The 19,238-nt window shown below is 36.0% G+C and overlaps 1 protein-coding gene across 3 annotated transcripts in view; it reads right to left on the reverse strand.

Annotated features, from left to right (window-relative positions):
* Positions 1-6,845: 6,845 nt before the first annotated feature.
* The window catches only part of LOC138755617 (deubiquitinase OTUD6B-like), a 295,429-nt gene continuing 283,036 nt past the window's right edge, over positions 6,846-19,238 (reverse strand). For all 3 annotated transcript variants that reach the window (XM_069921938.1, XM_069921936.1, XM_069921940.1), the window contains 2 exons: positions 8,377-8,550; positions 6,846-6,986 (listed from right to left, as the gene is read on the reverse strand). In XM_069921938.1, coding sequence (XP_069778039.1) covers positions 6,876-6,986; positions 8,377-8,550 — 285 coding nt within the window. In that variant the 3' untranslated portion in view covers positions 6,846-6,875. The remainder of the gene's footprint in view (positions 6,987-8,376; positions 8,551-19,238) is intronic.

Raw genomic sequence — 19,238 nt, forward strand, 5'->3', positions numbered from 1 at the left:
TATTGTTTTGGAGAATGTTTTCTTTCTTTTTACTTTGTTGAGGAGATGTAGATTAATTTGACTATGTTCTATGTGAATGAGGATCCTGCTACACAGGTTAGGATGGTTGTGAAATAAGATGGCTAATTTAAAATTTGCTACATTTAATGTGAACAGGCTCAATAATCCGATTAAAAGAAAGAGTGTGTTATATTAAAATATTAAAGGTGGATATTGCATTTTTGCAAGAGACTCGTTTAACTGAAAAAGAACATCAAAAATTAAAAAGAGATTGGGTGAGTCAAGCATTTGCTTCTTTTAATTCTAAAGCTTGAGGTGTTGTGATTTTGGTTAATAAAAATGTATTATTCAGTTCTGAATCTATATATGAATCAGTAGGAAGAGTTTTGGAAGTAAATTTTAAAATTTATTCAGATTCATGAAGACTTTTGAATATTTATGCACCAAATGTTGATGATAAGATGTTTATTCAGGATGTTTTTTTCTTAATTTGGCATAGTCTTATGATCAAATTATGATTGGGGATGATTTTAATTATTGTTTAGATCCTTTAGTAGTTAAATCTGGTAAAACAGTACCTAGAACAAAGATAGTTAAAAATAATTGATATCTTCAATGTGAGAAGTGAATTTGATTGATGTATGGAGAAGATTAAACCCATACAACAGGGATTATTCATTTTATTTGGCTCAATATGAATACTTATTCTAGAAATGATTGGTTGAATACAAGTCTAGAATTTTGTCAGATCATTCACTTGTTTTATTGACATATACAAAAACATAAAAAATTCACTATATATCATTGGAGATTTGATCCTTTTTTAAAAAATGAAGAATTTTAAAAATTTATTACTGAACAAATACAACAGTTTTTAGATTTAAATAGACAGTCTGTGGATAGTAAATTTGTATTATAGGATGCATTAAAAGCGTATTTAAGAGGCCATATTATTAGTTTTATGTCTATACTTAAAAAACAATATTTAGTTGATACAGATACATTAGAGAAAGAAATAAATATTATGGAAAAAGAATTACAAAGAAATCCATTTGATAGAGAAAAAAATACAATGAACTAAGAAATTGAAATAATACATTACAAACATAGGTTTGAATGTTTATTGCAACGATCTAATCAAAATTACTATGCATTAGGAGAAAGGGCACATAAAGTCTTGATATGGCAATTGAAAGCTGAGCAAGCATCTAGAACAATAAATGCTATTAGAAAAAAATTGAGAATTTCATATAAACCTCAGGATATTAATGAGGAGTTTAAAGAATTCTACAAGAAATTATATACCTCAGAAGTTCAACAAGATCAAATTAAAATAGATAATTTTTAAAATAAATTACAGTTACCTATTTTGAATGAATGTATTAGGGATGAATTGGAGAAACTGATAAATCTTAAGGAAATTATGGCAGCTCTTGAATGGTAAATCTTCAGGAGAGGATGAGCTTACTATAGAATTTTACAAAAAAATTCAGAAATTATTGTTTCTTCTGTTTATTGAAGTTTTAGAGCAAGCTAAAGAAACACAATCTTTACCAGACTATTTTTCACAAGCTCTTATAACAGTTATTCTTAAGAAAGATAGAGATCCTTTGAATCCAGAGTCATATAGACCAATTTCATTGAATGTTGACTAAGGTTCTAGCTAATAGATTAGCTCAATTTTTACCAACATAGATTCATATTGATCAAACAGGTTTTATTAAAAGCCATTATTCTGCAGATAACATAACTAAATTAATTAGTTTAATTAATGTTTCATGGGAGAAATCCAACTTACTAATAGTCTTATCATTAGATGCTGAAAAAGCATTTGATAGGGTTGAATGGAGTTTTTTAAATTTAAAGTGTTGGAAAATTTTCGATATGGACTAATGTTCATAAGTTTGATTAAGGCAATATATAAATACCCAAAGGCTAGAGTTGTTATAAATTGACTTTTATCTGAGCCCTTTAAGTTAGAAATATAAACTAGACAAGGTTGTCCTTTGTCACCAGCATTATTTGCATTGGTGATAGAACCTTTAGCATGCTTAAAAAGGCAAAATAGTGATATAAAGGGTATTAAAACAGGATTGGATGAATTTAAGATTAGTTTATTTGCTAATAATGTGTTAATTTACTTAACAGAAACATAAGAGTCATTAAAAGTTTTACAGGAAATATTACAACAATATGGAGAACTATTGGGATATAAAGTAAACTGGAAGAAAAATGAATTTATGCCATTGTATGAAGCTGATTATTCTTCTTGTAAAGATGTAGCACAGTTTAATTGGACAATTCAAATTAAATATTTAGATATTAAGATAGATAGATATATAAATCATTTATATGTTTTAAATTATTTACCACTATTTTCTAAAATTAAAGGTGATTTAGTTAGATGGAAAGACTTATCGATAAATTTAATAGAGAGAGTGAATTGTATTAAAATGAATATATTTCCAAGACTTTAATATATTTTTCAATCTATTTCATGTAAAATCCCTAAAAAAAAATTTTTTAAAGAATTGAATACAATACTTTGGAAGTTTCTATGGAAGGGTAAAATGACAAGAGTACACATTCATAAATTAAAATGGAATTACAAATTAGGAGGTTTACAACTTCCAAATTTTCAAAATTATTATAAACTATTCAGTTAAAATACATTAACAGAATGTTTGACTCTGATAGTTTGCTGACTTGGGCAGATATAGAATTAAATAGAATTAATAAAAATAGAAGGGAACAATTTGTTTATAAATGGAATACTATATTACTATGTCCATATAAGTCACCAATATTATCTCATTTGATAAAAATAGAGGATAAGATATATGAAGAAATTGGTACTCAATGTAAAATATCTAGATATACTCATCTGTATTAGAATAAACTTGTTTCTTTTACGGTTAATCATCATCTTTTTAAAATTTGTGATTAGAAAAGAATTAAGATAGCAAATAATTGTTATGAATTAAATCAATATCTTTCATTTGAAAGAATGAAAGAAAGATATCAAATACCAACCCATTCACTTTTTTGTTATTATAGACCTTTCTTGTCACTTCTTTGAAAAACTCAACAAGGTTTGTCAAACATGACTTCTTTCATTAACCCATGCTGGGTGCTCCTGATCAATCCCTGCTTATCTAGATATTTATACACACCATCTCTAAGAATATCCTCCATAACTTTTCCTACCACTGAAGTCAAGCTTACAAGCCTATAATTACTTGGCTGACATCTCGTGCCTGTTTTAAACAACGGAACTACATTAGCAACCTTCCAATCATGTGGAACCACACCCTCCTCTAGTGATTGGTGAAAAATCACATGCAGTGCCTCCGCTATTTGTTCCCTGACTTCTCTTAACATCCTGGGGAAAATCCCTTCAGGAGCAGGAGATTTATCCACTTTTACTGACCCTAGAAGCTCCAAAACCCTCTCTTTACTAATCCCTTTCTTTTCCATAACTAAGCCATTTGTCTCATTTATCTCACATAGTCCAATGTCCTTTTCCTTTGTGAACACAGATGAGAAAAAATCTTTTAATATCTCTCCCATCTGATACGGTTCCTCGCACAGTTCAACGCTCTCATTTTCCAGCGGTCCTATTCTATCCTTAACCCTCCTTTTATTATTCACATATTTGTAAAAACCCTTAGGATTCACTTTTACCTTATCAGCTTCTTACCATACCTTCTTTTTAACTTTCTTGACATAGTAGTGGCAGTCAATTTCATTCAAGGCATAGTGACTGACTTTAATGGAGCCGCTCTGGCTTTTCCCATTACAAATCCACAATGTACTCGCTCTTGGTTATTTTGTAGTACTAAATAACTGAAAGTACCAAAACCACCTTTGCTTGTGTCAGCAAAATGGTATAACTGAGCAAATGTGGCATTCCAAAGTTTGTAAATTTAAAACATATGTTGACTTCAAAACTTACTAACATTTTAAGACTCTCAATCCAATTCATCCAATCTTGTGCAATGGAATCTGGTATAGTTTCATCCTATCCAAATTTTCTTCTGCACAATTCTTGCAGATTTTCTTGGCTATTAATACTGGTGCCAATATTCCCAAAGGATTGTATATTGAGTTTATGATCGAAAGAATACCTCTTCTTGTCAAAGGTTGTTCTTTCCAAACAATTTTGAATTTGAAAACATCAGTTTGAACACACCATTGGACCCCTAGAATTCTTTTGACAGGTAGAACATCATAATCCAAGTCAAGATGTTTTATCTCCTTTCCTCTTTCTCCCTCAGGAATAACAGCAAATACATCTCGACTGTTGCTAATCCATTTTGTAAGGAAGAAACATCCTTTATTACAGATCTCTTTTAACTCATGATAAAAATGTATTGCTTCTTTTTCTGAAACCACTGAAGTAAGACAATCATCAACATAGAAATTATTTCCGAGGAGAACTAAATTGCTCTTCATTATCTTCAGCCCATTTCCTGAGAACAAAATCTGCACAACTCAGTGACTAAATTGCTCCAAATAAATGAACTGTCATTCTATATTCAATCATATCTTTACTGTAATTGCCATTAATCCACCATAACAATCATAGAAAATCATGATCTTTTGATGGTACTTTCACTTGATGAAACGTCGCTTCAATATCTGCAGCAATTACAATAGGCTCTTCACAAAATCTTATCAGAACGCCTATTAAAGTATTGGTTAAGTCTGGACCTTGTAAAAGTGCAGAATTCAATAAAACTCCTTGAAATGATGCTCCACAATCAAAAACTACATGTAGTTTCTCCTTTTGTGGATGTATAACTCCATGATGAGGTAAATACCATTTTCTACCATCTTTACATTCCAAGATCTCTTCTGATACCTTTTCCACATAACTCTTGGTTATCATATCTGACATGACATTGGTATATTCCAAATGAAAGGAAAATATTCTCTTGAATTTTCTCTTCAAATTCAGCATTCACTGTTCTGCAAATCTTTTATTATCTGGCATACAAATTTCCCTTTTCTTCAAAGGTAATGCTATACAGTAATGACCATCAACATATTTAACAGAATTTTAAACTAAATCCAGTAGACATTAATGACTAAAAATTATTCCCCTCACACAAAACCTACAAGAACTCTCATACTGACTCATGATTCAGACATATCCTTCCCATAGACATATCATGTGATGACTCATTGAATTGTGCACCACAGAAACAAGCTTAATTATAGTGGTTGTCTAAATGCCAGCACCTCCTTTGCAGCATGTTCCAGATATCCATCTTTCTACAATTTTATCTCCTTCCATCACTGCCTCATATATCTCCTTTATACTTCCCCAAACACATGCCCCCACACCAAAATCCCTCACTTTAAATGCATAGCTTGTAGTACATGGCATTTTTACTTGGGAAAAGATTTTGAATGTCTATCCAATCAATTCCTTTCAACATTTCATAAGCTTTGATCAGGTCCCCCTTCAGCCTCTGACACACCAGAGTAAAAATACCAGTTTTTTCCAATCGCTCCTTATAACTTATACCTTCTAATGCAAGCTAAATCTTGGTAAATTTCTGCTGTACCCTTTCCAAAGCCTCCTCATCCTTTCTGTAATAGCGTAAAGAGAATTGTACATAATGCTCCAAGTGTGGCCTAACCAAAGTTTTAAAAAGCTGCAATGTGTTCCTCTCCAATATTTTAACTACCACTCCTTCCATTACTACCTCTCTCTGTGTAATCAAAAAACTTGCCTCACATATCTCTTTTACACCTCCCCAACCACCAGATTATAATTTCCTGATTATTCCTGTCCCTTCTTGAATAAAGGTATAACATTTGCCACTCTTCAGTAATATAGGGCTAGCTTAGGTTGACATCTTGGTCAAGGAGACATTCTGCCACAAGAGTACTGAGTGCTGGTGAGGCCACATTGGAATACTGTTACTGTGTGCAGTTCTGGACTCCTTACTTGAGAAAGAATATATTGGTTTTGGAGACAATGCAGAGGAGGTTCACCAGAATGATTCCAGAAATGAAAGTGTTTTCTTATGAGGAGAGATTCAGTAGCCTGGGACAATACTCATTGTTTAGAAGGATGGGGAGAAGGGAGAGGGGGAGAATCATATAGAGACATAAAATTACGGAAGAAAGAGATTATTTCGAGTGGCAGGTGAGACAAGAACTAGGAGATATAGCCTCAAGATACAGGGAAGTAAATTTAAAACAGAGAAAAGAAGGAACTGCTTCACCCAGGAATTCTCCACCCAAGGAAGCAGTAGAGGCTGCCTCATTGAATGTATTTAGGACACAGATGAAGAGTTTTGAAGAACAGGAGTAAAGGGTTATGGGGACCTGAAACTTATGGGGCCAGATCAGCCAGAATGTTGGAGAAGACTCAATAAACCAGATGGCCTACTGCTCTTATTTCTTCTGTTCTTTGGATCGAAAGGCCTGTATAACTGAATGGCTCTGATTTGATTAGTGAAGGTATAGGATAGCAGGATATTGTGCAACATAATTGTATCATGAGGATTGGCAACAGTTAAAAAATGTTGAATAAAAGCTTTGACAAAGATCTAAGCCATTCCCCCAGGTTTACTGGCTGTCAAACATGTCAAAGATTTGGAATGTTTCTGGCACAACAAGAGCTACTGAAGTAGCCACTTTGTTCATTTTTCGGAAGTCCAACTGATGTTCCAGTTTACAGTAGGATGAAAGCAATATGATTATCCTAGCACAAGCATGAATTATGAACTGCATTTCCAGTTTATAAGCCAGGCAGAATATAAGGCAAATTACCGTCACCATTAAATAAAAAGTTGAATGATCAGTTTCACAACTAAAAAATCATTCTTCACTTTATTAACATTCATTATCCAGTATAGTTATGGCATTGCTATTCCATAATATTGATGACCTGGTTTATTGAAACATTTATATGAACAAAGTAAGGCTCGGACAGGAACAACATGAGCCGGTCTGGTCATCTTAATTTTCTGAAAGATAAAAAAGAATCCACAGATATAATATAAAAATAAAGAACACAGTTTAGGACAATGATTAAAATAAACAGAAATTCTAACTTCCCAAAAGATTCATGAATATACAAATCACCAAACTATATATTTTTATATTTTCCATCAAAGACTTGAGATTAAATACAAGGATAAATTATAACTGAAGTTGAAAGTGGTTCTTTAATTTATTACTTTATTTTTGAAAGCAAGATTGTTGAATGATTTGCTATTTGGACTCAGAGAATCAGATTCATGGCATGCTAACATTATTCAATAAAAGCATTATAAATAATACGCATTTTTAAAATATGTGATCTTACAATTTCTCAATCTTTAGGGATTTTTGACATACTAATAAACTCAAAATTTAAAAAAGCAAAATTATGAACTGACAAACATTTATCTTGAAAATCTGCTGTTTGTCCATTTTTCCTTAAGTTTCAGGATGTTGATCATCTTTAGTGCTCATCACAAAGTTTACAAGGTCAGAAGATGTCACCATCATCATCCCAGCAGGAGGCAATCAAGGCAACATTAGTTCAGGAGGAATACTTAATTCATAACTGTATTTAAATCTCAATTGATATTATGGAACCTAACAGGATCTGCTCTCCATTTACAAGCTTTGTAAAATATGATTAATTCAGTAACATGAGAACTTTAAAAATATATTTTTTTGTTTTTAAATCAGCACTCAAGAGTGTGCTCTACTTCAATGGGCTCCCATGTGTATATTGAAATGGAAAACCAGCCAAGGGTTCTACAATTCTAGGCCTGGAAACTTCTGTCGTGAGTCATATTGGGTCCATGTTAAGGGAGAAGGTAATTCCACTGAAGATTCCATGAAAACTTCCGAAATAAACTAAGACACAAACATGCACGTTGGGTCTCAAAAAGAACAAAAATTAGCCCAAGGGTATGCTGGCAGAGTTGACAGATATGGTCCAGGATTTGGGAAATAATTGGCTGGTATTACACAGCTGTAAATAGTATTCCAGCTTTTTCTCAATTGACAATAAAATTTTTAAAAAATGTTTGGGCATCAATCTCTATCTTAAGGGTAGATTATGCATCTGCAAGTGCTTGAGAATACTGACTAATCCAAAGACAACACAGACAGCAGCTAAATTGCAATTAAAATTTTAAAGTCTGAAATATGCATGTTTCTGCCTCATTTCTATTTGAGACTAATTCCTGTTTGAGATACGTCCTGAATGCCTGCATTGGAACAATTTTTCCTCAATCAGTATTTTCACCACCTTTTATATTCAATGTTTAATTATCATTGTGTTATTAGAATTATTTCATCCAAGTATCTAAGCTCTCTCTATTTGTATTAGAATATTACATTGGACACAAAATATTTTACCTGTGTTAGATTAACAAACATCACACATTCAAGCCATGTGTTCAGAAAGGTTTTCTCACATAGAGCACATTTGCTCGCATTTTCCAATATCTTTTTCACTTCTGGGTAAGATTTTAAAACTGAACGGAATGAATTATTCATCAACTTATCCATGATATATCTTGCTGTAATTTCCTTCAGAAAAGAAAGAGAATATGCAAATATGCAATTAGGACAGCCATGATGGGAGAACACAAGAGATTTTTGTACATATGAATCCTGCCATATAGAAAAAATATTGAGTTTCGATGACAATCCTATGAAATTATTTTCGATATGCTACAACAAATTAATCCACATCGCATGAATGTCCAACTAGAATTGTAAGATGTCAGTTTTAAGTAAGGGCTAAATATTGATGGCAGTTGGGAGAAATGGGAAGGATGAGACTATTGCCAGATATAAAACCTCGAGATAGAAACACAATGCTGGAGAAACTCAGTAGGTCAAACAGAGCACTTTATAAAGCAAAGATAAAGATACATAATTTGATGAAAGGCTCAGTCTGAAACATTGATTATGTATCTTTATCTTTGCTATATAAAGTGCCCTGTCTCCAAGAGAGAATAAAATATATTTCTTGATTGTTCTGACCAAATGCAATCAACCACACTTGGCTACAGCATTGGTATGTATTAAACTTACCATCAGAGGTTTCCGTGATACTGCAATAAATGGCCCATAAAGTATTCCAAGTCTATTCCCTGATATTTCAGTCACACTGGCAGTCAAAAAGATATTTTTATAAAGTTAAAATATTTATATAATGAACTAACAAAATTATTTGAAGAAAATTGAATAAAAACATAAAACCATGGCTCTGTCCTTAATTCCTGGAGATTCCAGGATAATTCACAAGATTTGGCAATCGTTAAGATCAACATTTCTTTCATAAAAAAATAGTTACAACAGAATTGTTAAAAGATTTACCAGCATCTGGGAATTTAATTCAACCTAACATAGCTCAGACCAAGAGAGTTGAAAGCTGATTTTAAAAAGCCACTGTCAAGGCCAATATCAAACTCTGCCCGTAGCCATCCATTAATGTTTAATAGTACCAAAGATCCAAAAAGGCACTTTTTTTCTATAATACAGTGATACAGTAGCAATTAAAAATGTCTAGTATTTATTAAAATACCTGAATGAATAATGATAGTCACTGCAAAAAATACAGAACATTTGGAAGGAGGATCTTCAGCCCACTGAATCTCTACCAGTTCTTGAAGGCCAATCTTGTTACATAGGAACATAGGAACATAGGAAGTAGGAACAGGAGTAGGCCAAAAATAGCCCATCGAGCCTGCTCCACCATTCAATATGATCATGGCTGATCTAATTTATGAACTAACTCCACCTACCTGCCTTCTCCCCATATCCCCTAATTCCTCTATCATGTAAAAATTTATCTAACCGAATTTTAAATATGTTTAATGAGGCAGCCTCAACCACTTCCCTGGTTAGAGAATTCCAAACATTCACTACTCTCTGGGAAAAACTATTTTTCATCGTCTCTGTCCTAAATCTACTCCCACGAATCTTGACACTGTGTCCTCTCATTTTAGTTTCCCCGGCCAGCTCAAAAAACCTTCCGACATCTATCCTATCCATACCCTTCATAATCCTATATGTTTCTATAAGATCTCCTCTCATTCTTCTGAACTCGAGTGAATACAATCCTAGATGATTTAATCTTTTATCATAAGTCAACCCCTTCATCCCAGGGATCAACCTAGTAAACCGCCTCTGGACCATCTCCAAAGCCAGTATATCCTTCCTCAAATATGGAGACCAGAACTGGACACAGTACTCCAGGTGCGGTCTCACCAGTACCTTATACAGTTGCAACACTACCTCCCTACTCCTGAATTCAATTCCTCTAGCGATGAAGGCCAACATTTCATTTGCCTTCTTAATAACCTGCTGCACCTGCAACCTAACTTTTTGCGATTCATGCACAAGCACTCCCAAGTCCATCTGCACAACAGCATGCTGTAGTTTTTCACCCTTTAAATAATATTCAGCTCTTTTATTTTTCTTGCCAAAGTGGATAACCTCACACTTACTAACATTGTACTCCATCTGCCAGACCTTTGCCCACTCATCCAGCTTAACTATATCCCTCTGCAGACTCTCCACATTCTCATTACAATTTGCTCTTCCACTCAATTTGGTGTCATCCGCAAACTTAGCTACACCACATTTTGTCCCCTCCTCCAAGTCATCAATGTAAATAATGAACAGTTGTAGGCCTAACACTGAACCCTGCGGCACCCCACTTACCACTCTCTGCCAACCTGAAAATCTCCCATTTATCCCGACTTTCTGCCTCCTGTCAGTCAACCAATTTTCAATCCAAGCCAATATATTTCCCTGAACTCCACTTTCCTGTAAATTACTGATAAGTCTCTTATGCGGCACCTTATCAAACACTTTCTGGAAATCCAAATATACAACATCAACCTGTTCCCCTCTATCCACCGCACCCATTATATTCTCAAAGAATCCTAACAAGTTTGTCAAACAAGATCTTCCCTTTCTAAAACCATGCTGCGTCTGCCTGATTGAACCCTTACGTTCCAAAAGTTTCACTATTTCATCTTTAATGACGGCTTCAAGCACTTTTCCAACCACAGACGTCAAGCTAATTGGCCGATAATTTCCAGTCTTCTGCCTACATCCCTTCTTAAAAAGTGGTGTGACATTTGCTGTCTTCCAGTCTGCCGGGACCTGCCCAGAATCCAAGGAATTTTGGTATATGACCACCAATGCATCAACTATAACTTCTGCTATTTCCTTCAGAACCCTTGGATGCATGTCATCAGGACCAGGTGATTTGTCTGGCTTTAGTCCCATTAGTTTCTCCATCACTACTTCCTTTGTAACAACTATTTTATCAAGGCCCTCCCCAACATTCGCATCCTTAACTCTGCACTTGGGCATGCTGGACATGCCTTCAACCGTGAAGATTGACACAAAATATTTGTTTAATGCCTCGGCCATTTCCTCATTTTTTGCTACCAGTTTTCCTTTCTCATCCTCCAAGGGTCCTATGTTAACTCTGGCCACCCTCCTCCGTTTTATATATTTATAAAATTTTTTGCTTTCTGTTTTTATATTTTGTGCCAATTTACTTTCATAATCCTTTTCCCCATTTCTTATTACCCGCTTTGTAACCCCTTGTTGTCTCTTAAAGTTTTCCCAATCTTCCAGTTTCCCACTGCTCTTTGCAGCTTTGTACACCTGCGCCTTAAATTTTATACTCTCCTTTATTTCCTTTGTTAACCACGGTTGATTTTTCCCTCCCTTGCTGCCCTTTTTCCTGACTGGAATATATTTTTGTTGAGCATTACAAAATATTTATTTGAAAATCTTCCACTGTTCCTCAACTGTTCCATCAATTAGCCTGTGCTCCCAGTTCACTCTGCCCAATTCCTCCCTCATCCTATGGTAGACACCCCTGTTTAAGCATAATATATTAGTTTTAGGTCTAACTATTTCCCCTTCCATCTGAATGAGAAATTCAATCATACTATGATCGCTATTTCCCAGATGGTCTCTGACTATTACATCATTTACTCTACTTATCTCATTGCACAACACTAGATCCAGGAGAGCATTTTCTCTTGTGGGTTCCTTAACATGCTGCTCAAGAAAGCTATCGCGGTTCATTCCATGAAGTCCCCTTCCAGACTCCCATGACCAACTTGATTTTCCCAATCTTTGTGGAAGTTAAAGTCCCCCATGACAACTGCCGTATCATTATTACATGCCTCACTTATCTCTCTATTTATTTCCTGTGCCACTAAACTATTGTTATATGGTGGGCGATAGATAACACCCACCAATAATTTTTTCCCTTTGTTATTCTTTATCTCTACCCAAATGGACTCAACATTATGCTCTTTAGATCTTATATCATCCCTCACTACTGCCTGGAGCTCATCTTTGATTAAGAGTGCAACTCCACCTCCCTTACCATCCTGTCTATCTCTTTGCACCACCTGATTCCCATTTAGGGTCACCTTGTAGCCATGTTTCCGTGATGGCTACCAAATCATAGGCATGGGTATCGATTTGCGCCTCAAGTTCACTAACCTTATTTCTAATACTGCGGGCATTCAGATAAAGTGCCCTTATGCTCTTTGTCCTTTTAATATCTAGTGACTTCTGTAACCTTTTCTTTTGATTTTTCTGCCCACTATTTTTCTTTGTAATTTTCTTAACACTATCATTGACCCGAAAACTCACTGCACCATCTGATTTTTTACTTTCTCCTCCCAATATTACTTTTCCTATTTTACTTTTCCTGGCCATTACTTTATCTTCCCTACCCTTTTTCCTATCACTCTGGTTCCCATACCCCTGCCAAATTAGTTTAAACCTTGCCCCACTGCTGTACCAAACATACTTGCCAAAATGTTGACACCTTTTGAATTTAGGTGCAACCCGTCCCTCTTGTAAAGATCATGCCTTCCCCAAAAGAGATCCCAATGATCCAAGAAGCCAAATCCTTGCCAGCACCTCAGCCACACATTCTTTTCATCACTTGCATTTGGAACAGGTAGTAATCCCGAGATCACCACCCTTGCGTTCCTGTCTTTCAGCTTTCATCCCAGCTCACTGTAATCCCTTTTCATTACCTCCTCCCTTTTCTTGTCAATGTCATTTGTACCCACATGTACCAAGACATCAGGCTGATCTCCCTCTCCTCTCAGAATATTTTGCACCCGATTTGTGATATCTCGTACGCTTGCACCAGGGAGGCAGCACACCATGCGGGTATACTTATCTGGCTCACAGAACCTCCTGTCCGTACCCCTGACAATGGAGTCCCCAATAACTACTGCATTTCTCCTTTTCCTTTTCTTTTGCACCACTCTGCCAGGCTCATTGCCATTGACCTGGTGCCCGTGGCCATCTTCTGTCTGGTCATCTCCCTCAACAGAATCCAACACAACATAACTGTTGCTGAGTGGGAATGTTATTCCCATTATCCAGCTCTTTCTTCATGGCTCTACAAATTACTCTCAGTTGCCTATCAAGTTGCCGAAGTACCGATTTATTATGTTTTTTTCACCGAGAGATAATAAATTGCAGATTATAACTACTTTCTCGGTTAAATGTTTTTCTCGTATCTTGCTTAAAATTTTTAATCTGCATGTCCTGCTTTTGAACAGCTGCTACAACATCCCCCTATTCAAACCAACTGAAAATAGAACAGAATACTGTTCCTGAAGAGCTTTACATTGGAACCTATATGAATAAATGTGATCCAGCATTGTAGTATTGTTCTCTAATGGGAGATTATATCACTGAAATACAAAAAGTGGATTGAGGCCAGTAAGCCTTCAATATTTATTTTAAATTCAAGTTTATTGTCATCTCATTGTATATATACATATAGAGCACGACAAAACAGTGTTATCTCTGGACCATTGTGCACACACATACAGACATTCCATACACTCTACACACATAGTGATTCAAAATAAATATATACAATATAATTTATGGGTTTCTAGGATTGTTCAAGTCTCACATTCTGTGGGAAATAGCTGTTTCCTGGCATGGCAGTCCAGGTTTTTATGCTCCTGTACTTCTTTCTTGAAGGTAGTGTTGCAAAGAAATGGCAGGTTAGAAAGCAAGGATCCTCAATAATTCCCTGAGCCCTCTAAGTTCTGCTCCTTGTAGATATCATTGATAGAAGGAAGGGAGACCCAGTGATTTTCTCAGCGGTTTTAATCACCCTCTATACTGACCTCCAATCTGATGCTTTATAACTACCATACCACACTATGAAGCAGCCAGCCAGAACACTCTCTATTTGTGCTCCTATAGAACATTGTGAGGATGGTGACCAATAGCCTTGCCCTCAATCTCCTTAGGAAGTGTAGGCCCTGCTACACCTTCCTGACTATTGAGTAGGAGGTGTGGATCCAGGATAGGTCATCCTTTAAATGGACGCAAAGGAATTTTGTGCTCCCACTCTCTCTACAACAGAGAAATTGATTTGTAGTGGACAGTGATTCTTTGTCCTCCTGAGGTTCACAATCAACTCATTTTTCTTGTCCATGTTGAAACTCAGGTTGTTGCTCTTGCACCACTATCAACTTCTTCTCTGTAAGCTGACTCATCATTTTTGCTAATGAGGCCAACAACTGTTGAGTTATCCGCAAACTTGATAATTTGTTGGAGCTGAACATGACAGGACAGTAGTGAGTTAACAGTGTGAACAGTTGCAGGCGGCACACACAGCCCTGAGATGTGCCAATGCTCAGAGATTTGAGGTTTTGCTGCCAACCCAGTCAGACTGTGTTCTTCAATCAAGAAGTCCAGGATCCAGTTGCAGAGAGATGCACTGAATCCCAATGAAGACAATTTATCCACCAGCCTCTGAGGTATGATTGTGTTGAAACCAATTAATGACATTCTGGCACATGAGGTATTGTTCTCTAGGTGAGTCAGGACAGAGTGGAGGGACAGGGCTATTGCATTATCTGTGGATCAGTTTGGTCAACAGGAAAACTGGAATGGGTCCATGTCGCAGTCGCTCAAAGCACATCATGATCGTGATTGTACCATTGGTCAGTGGTCATTTAGTCCAGGTAGCATCACTCTCTTGGGCACAGGAATGATAGTGGCTGACTTAAATCCTACAAGGATTACTGGAGTGAGATATTGAAGATGTTTGTTAGGACCTCAGTCAGTTGGTCTGCACAATTTGTCAGCACCCTTATCTGGTCTTGCTGCTTTGTGTGTGCTCACCTTGGATAGGATCCTCCCCACCTCAACTGCGGCTACACAGGGTGCTTGTTCCTCAGGGAGGGATGGGGCTTTCTTTGGTGTCCTATTGTTTTCTGCATTCTGAATGTCCTCCAGTTCGTGGTTCCAAAGCAGTCTTGCATATCTGCTGTGGCTTCCCTAGGCCAAGTTCTGATCTCCCTGTAAACAGGTTTGATTTGTCTCACCAGTGGTCTGTATGCAGGGGTTAACAGAATGGAAATGTCATCTGAGTTTCCAAGATGGGGGCAGGGGACAGCCTTGTATGCTCCAGAAATGTTTGCATACACCCTAAGATGTTTTCTCCTCTGGTGAGAAAGTTGACATGCTGTTGGAACTTTGGGAGGACTGTTTTCAGATTCGTATGATTGAAGTCACCAGCAATGATCCGATAGCCCAGTAAAGCTTTTTCATTACTACCCTTCATTCACAGAAGGAGGAACATAAACTTAGATTTAAGATTTATATCTTAGGGAAGTATTAGTCATTCCACATAAATGAAAAGAATGAGCAACTATGCAGCCGCTGTAACCTGGGGCTTTTCAGTTTGCCATTGTGGAAAAAGCAATGTATTTTACTACTGATTGTGAGATGTGTGGATAGAAATACAATCTGAAATATGGAAATGAAAATTGATTTAACTCAGAATCAATTGCATTTGCATCTATGTTTAGGCAGGAATCTGATTTAAAGGGGTTCATTCGTAACCCCACAGATGGTAGCTTTGTACCATTGTATCCAATTGTAGATCCATGGAATGATATTGTTCCCCAGGCAACATCCCTTCTTAGGCATTATAGAGAAAGTTGGAGCACTCTTTCAACAGTTTTCTTTGGTCAATGTGCTCTTAATCCTGCTGCATCACTTGGGAAATTAAGTAAAATAATTACCTTAATTCTTAACCACATCTATCCTTTAACCATTCTGCCCATCTGATTTCTTCTTATTCCACCCATCCTCCACCAGACTTCCCATCAGAAGTACAGCTGGTCCCTAATCAAATGTTATGCTCCAAGCCTCTCATCTGTTCAGTATTGTATCAATCCCTCCATTCCTCCCTACATCAGGTATCACACTAATCCCCTACCCTACCACATTAAGTACTTGGCCAATCTTCTCTCCCCTCCTAATGCTATACTGCTCTGCTCACCCTCCCTCCCTACATAAACCTCCAAATTAATCCCTCATGCCATCCTTTCAACATATTGTCCTGCAGCATTACCCTGCTTATTCCAGGCCAACTTGCATTTTATCAAATGTGTAATACTTTTCTTATCTACTATTGAAAACCCTAATAAATTAAATTACCGTATTTTTAAGCATGTTATATGCTTTTTTACAAACTGAGTACCTACTGTGCATTATCTCTGAAAGCATGCTCTACCAGAACCTTTTTACATGTTCAATATAAAATTGAAGTTATTTAACCATCAACTGGTTCTACATTAAAATTTATTTTTAATTGCTTGAATGGAATTATTGAAAAAAAGCTGGTCAAAAACAATATAATATCTGAAAGAACAGGTAAAATAATTATGTTTATTCAACCTCTTCATCATCATCCATAAACTCTTTGAATCCTTCAAAGTCGGATTCTTCTTCATTGTCTTCATTAAAATACGTTAGGATAGCCTGCAACCGTTCTTCTGTTATTGAAGTCAGTACTGACATGTCATTGTTATTACTGCTTCCGTTTTCAGTGGTGGAATTCCCATCATCAGTACATACTATGCTGGGTTTTCTGATCCACTGCATATACATATCTGGAGTTAAATTATCTGAAGTTCTGGCCTTTTATATGAATTTTTGGATTATGGTTAATTAAGCTAGATCAAATACAGGCTGATAATGTTATCTGTGCCTTTGTCACTTCGTTTTTTGTGACTTTTGTAGGAATAGTATGAAAGTACTGGATGGGACTGACTAATATTAAATGTGTGCATGTAATACGAGAATTTTTCTTACATAATTTCCAATTTTCACGCGTTGAATATTTTCCAACATTTATTATACAGTATACTTCCGATTAACTGAACAACTGGAATTCCGAATATCCCAAAGTTTTTTGGGTGTGACTTGATGTCACAATTGGGGAAAAAAGTTGAAATGATTTTAACCATTGTGCTCAAGTGAGGGTCTGATGTACAGTTAACCATTTTGAATCAACAGAGCTTTCTGGTCCAAGATACAGCTGCAAGGGTAAGATTTCACCCAACTGCTCAAGTGGAAGATGCAGCTCAGGTGGGGGTCAGTTGTGTTGTTAGTGCCTTTAGACAGTACTGTTGGAAGAGCACTCAGAGAGTGGTGGCAGAATGGAATGATCTTCCGAATGAGATAGTTGTGGCAGGGTCCCTTCTGTTATTTAAGAGAAGGTTGGATGTGTACATGGAGGTGAGGGGGTTGGAGGATATTGGCGGAGAGCGGGAGGATTGAGCTAGTGGAGTTGTTCTAGTGAACCGGCGCGGACTCGAAAGGCCGACATGGCCTGTTTCCGCTCTGTAAATGGTTATATGGTTAATTGCGTGTGGGCGCTATGTGAGTGAAAACATGATACTCAAAACTTTCTGGGTAACACTACACACACTGTTGCTGAAAGTATCATCTCATTGAGTCTTATAGTTTTACAGCATGGGGAAAAGTTCCTTCGACACTAAACGTTAGTTACATTGGCTAATCTTCCTTGCCTTTGACCCATATCCCTCTGAACCTCTCCTATCTGTGAGCCTATCTAAATGTCTTTTAGAAAATTAATTATACCAACTTCTACAATTTCCTCTGGCAGCTCATTCTACCTACCCTTTGTAAAAGTTGACATCAGATCCCTTTGAAGTAATTCCCTCTTATCTTAAACATGTGGCCTCAAATTTTTGATTCCCCTGTGCTGGGAAAGGACTGTGACCATTTTGCTTCATTTTTGCCTTTCATGCTTTTATAAACCTTGATAAGATCTCCTTCAGCCTCTTATGCTACAGGGTGAAAAGTCCTACCCTATCTAGGCCTCTCTTCATCTCAAGTCCTCCATTCCCAGTAATATCCTTGTGAATCTTTTCTGCACCCTTTCCATCTTAATGATATATTTCCTATACCTGTATATAATTTTTGAAGCATTCTCATCAGGGACCTAAGTAATTTCAGCCTTGTGCTGAGATTATCTTGCAATAAAACTTTTGTCTTCTAAATTGCTTGTTAAAGCTACACATTTCAGGGATCCCTGTACAAAAATTCCTAGTCATTCTGAATACCTAGCATTATCAATTTAAAACATATTGTTTTCTATGTTTTTTTCCACCAAAATGGATACCCTCACATATTATTCCATGAACTAGTAGAGTATTGGCAGATGGAATTTAATCCTTAGAAGTATGAAGTGGTGTATATTGGGAGAACTAATAAAGGAAGAATATAATTAATGAATGATTGTGATTAGTATAGATGTCTTCAATGGTCAGTATGGCTGGGGTAGGTATAAGGCTTGTTTCTGTGTTGTTTAGCTCTATTACTCTAAGCCAGTGTAGGCTGGGAAGTATGTTGAATGGTCTCTTTAGCTAGTCAGGAACATATCAGAGGCATTACTACAAATCTCCAATATGAAGCAGAAAATAAACAAATCCAACACTTAAAGGAAAGAGCCGAGAGAGATATGTAAATAAGTCATGCCATGAAATTTTATGAAGAAAATAATCTGTTTTATCACACATGTTCAAGACATTTTACCGCCTGGTGATTAGATTAAATTACATTAAGACAAAAGTCCGCTGCAAAGAGATTCACCTTTAAAGAAAATAAAAATACATATTTGCTAAATTTCTGACAATACTTAATGTTTCTTATGACAGTTATGATTGGAGGTGATTTTAATTGTTGTCTTGACCCATTGTTAGATAAATCTCTGAAAACATTAACTAGAACTAAAATAGCAAAAAAAACTATTATCCTTAATGAAAGAAACTAATTTGGTTGATATACAAAGAAAACAAAATCCTAAAGAGAAAGATTTTTCTTTCTATTCATTTTGATATTATTCTTATTCTAGGATAGATTTA

This window comes from Narcine bancroftii, chromosome 2 (assembly GCF_036971445.1).
Source record: "Narcine bancroftii isolate sNarBan1 chromosome 2, sNarBan1.hap1, whole genome shotgun sequence".
Lineage (NCBI taxonomy): Eukaryota > Metazoa > Chordata > Chondrichthyes > Torpediniformes > Narcinidae > Narcine > Narcine bancroftii.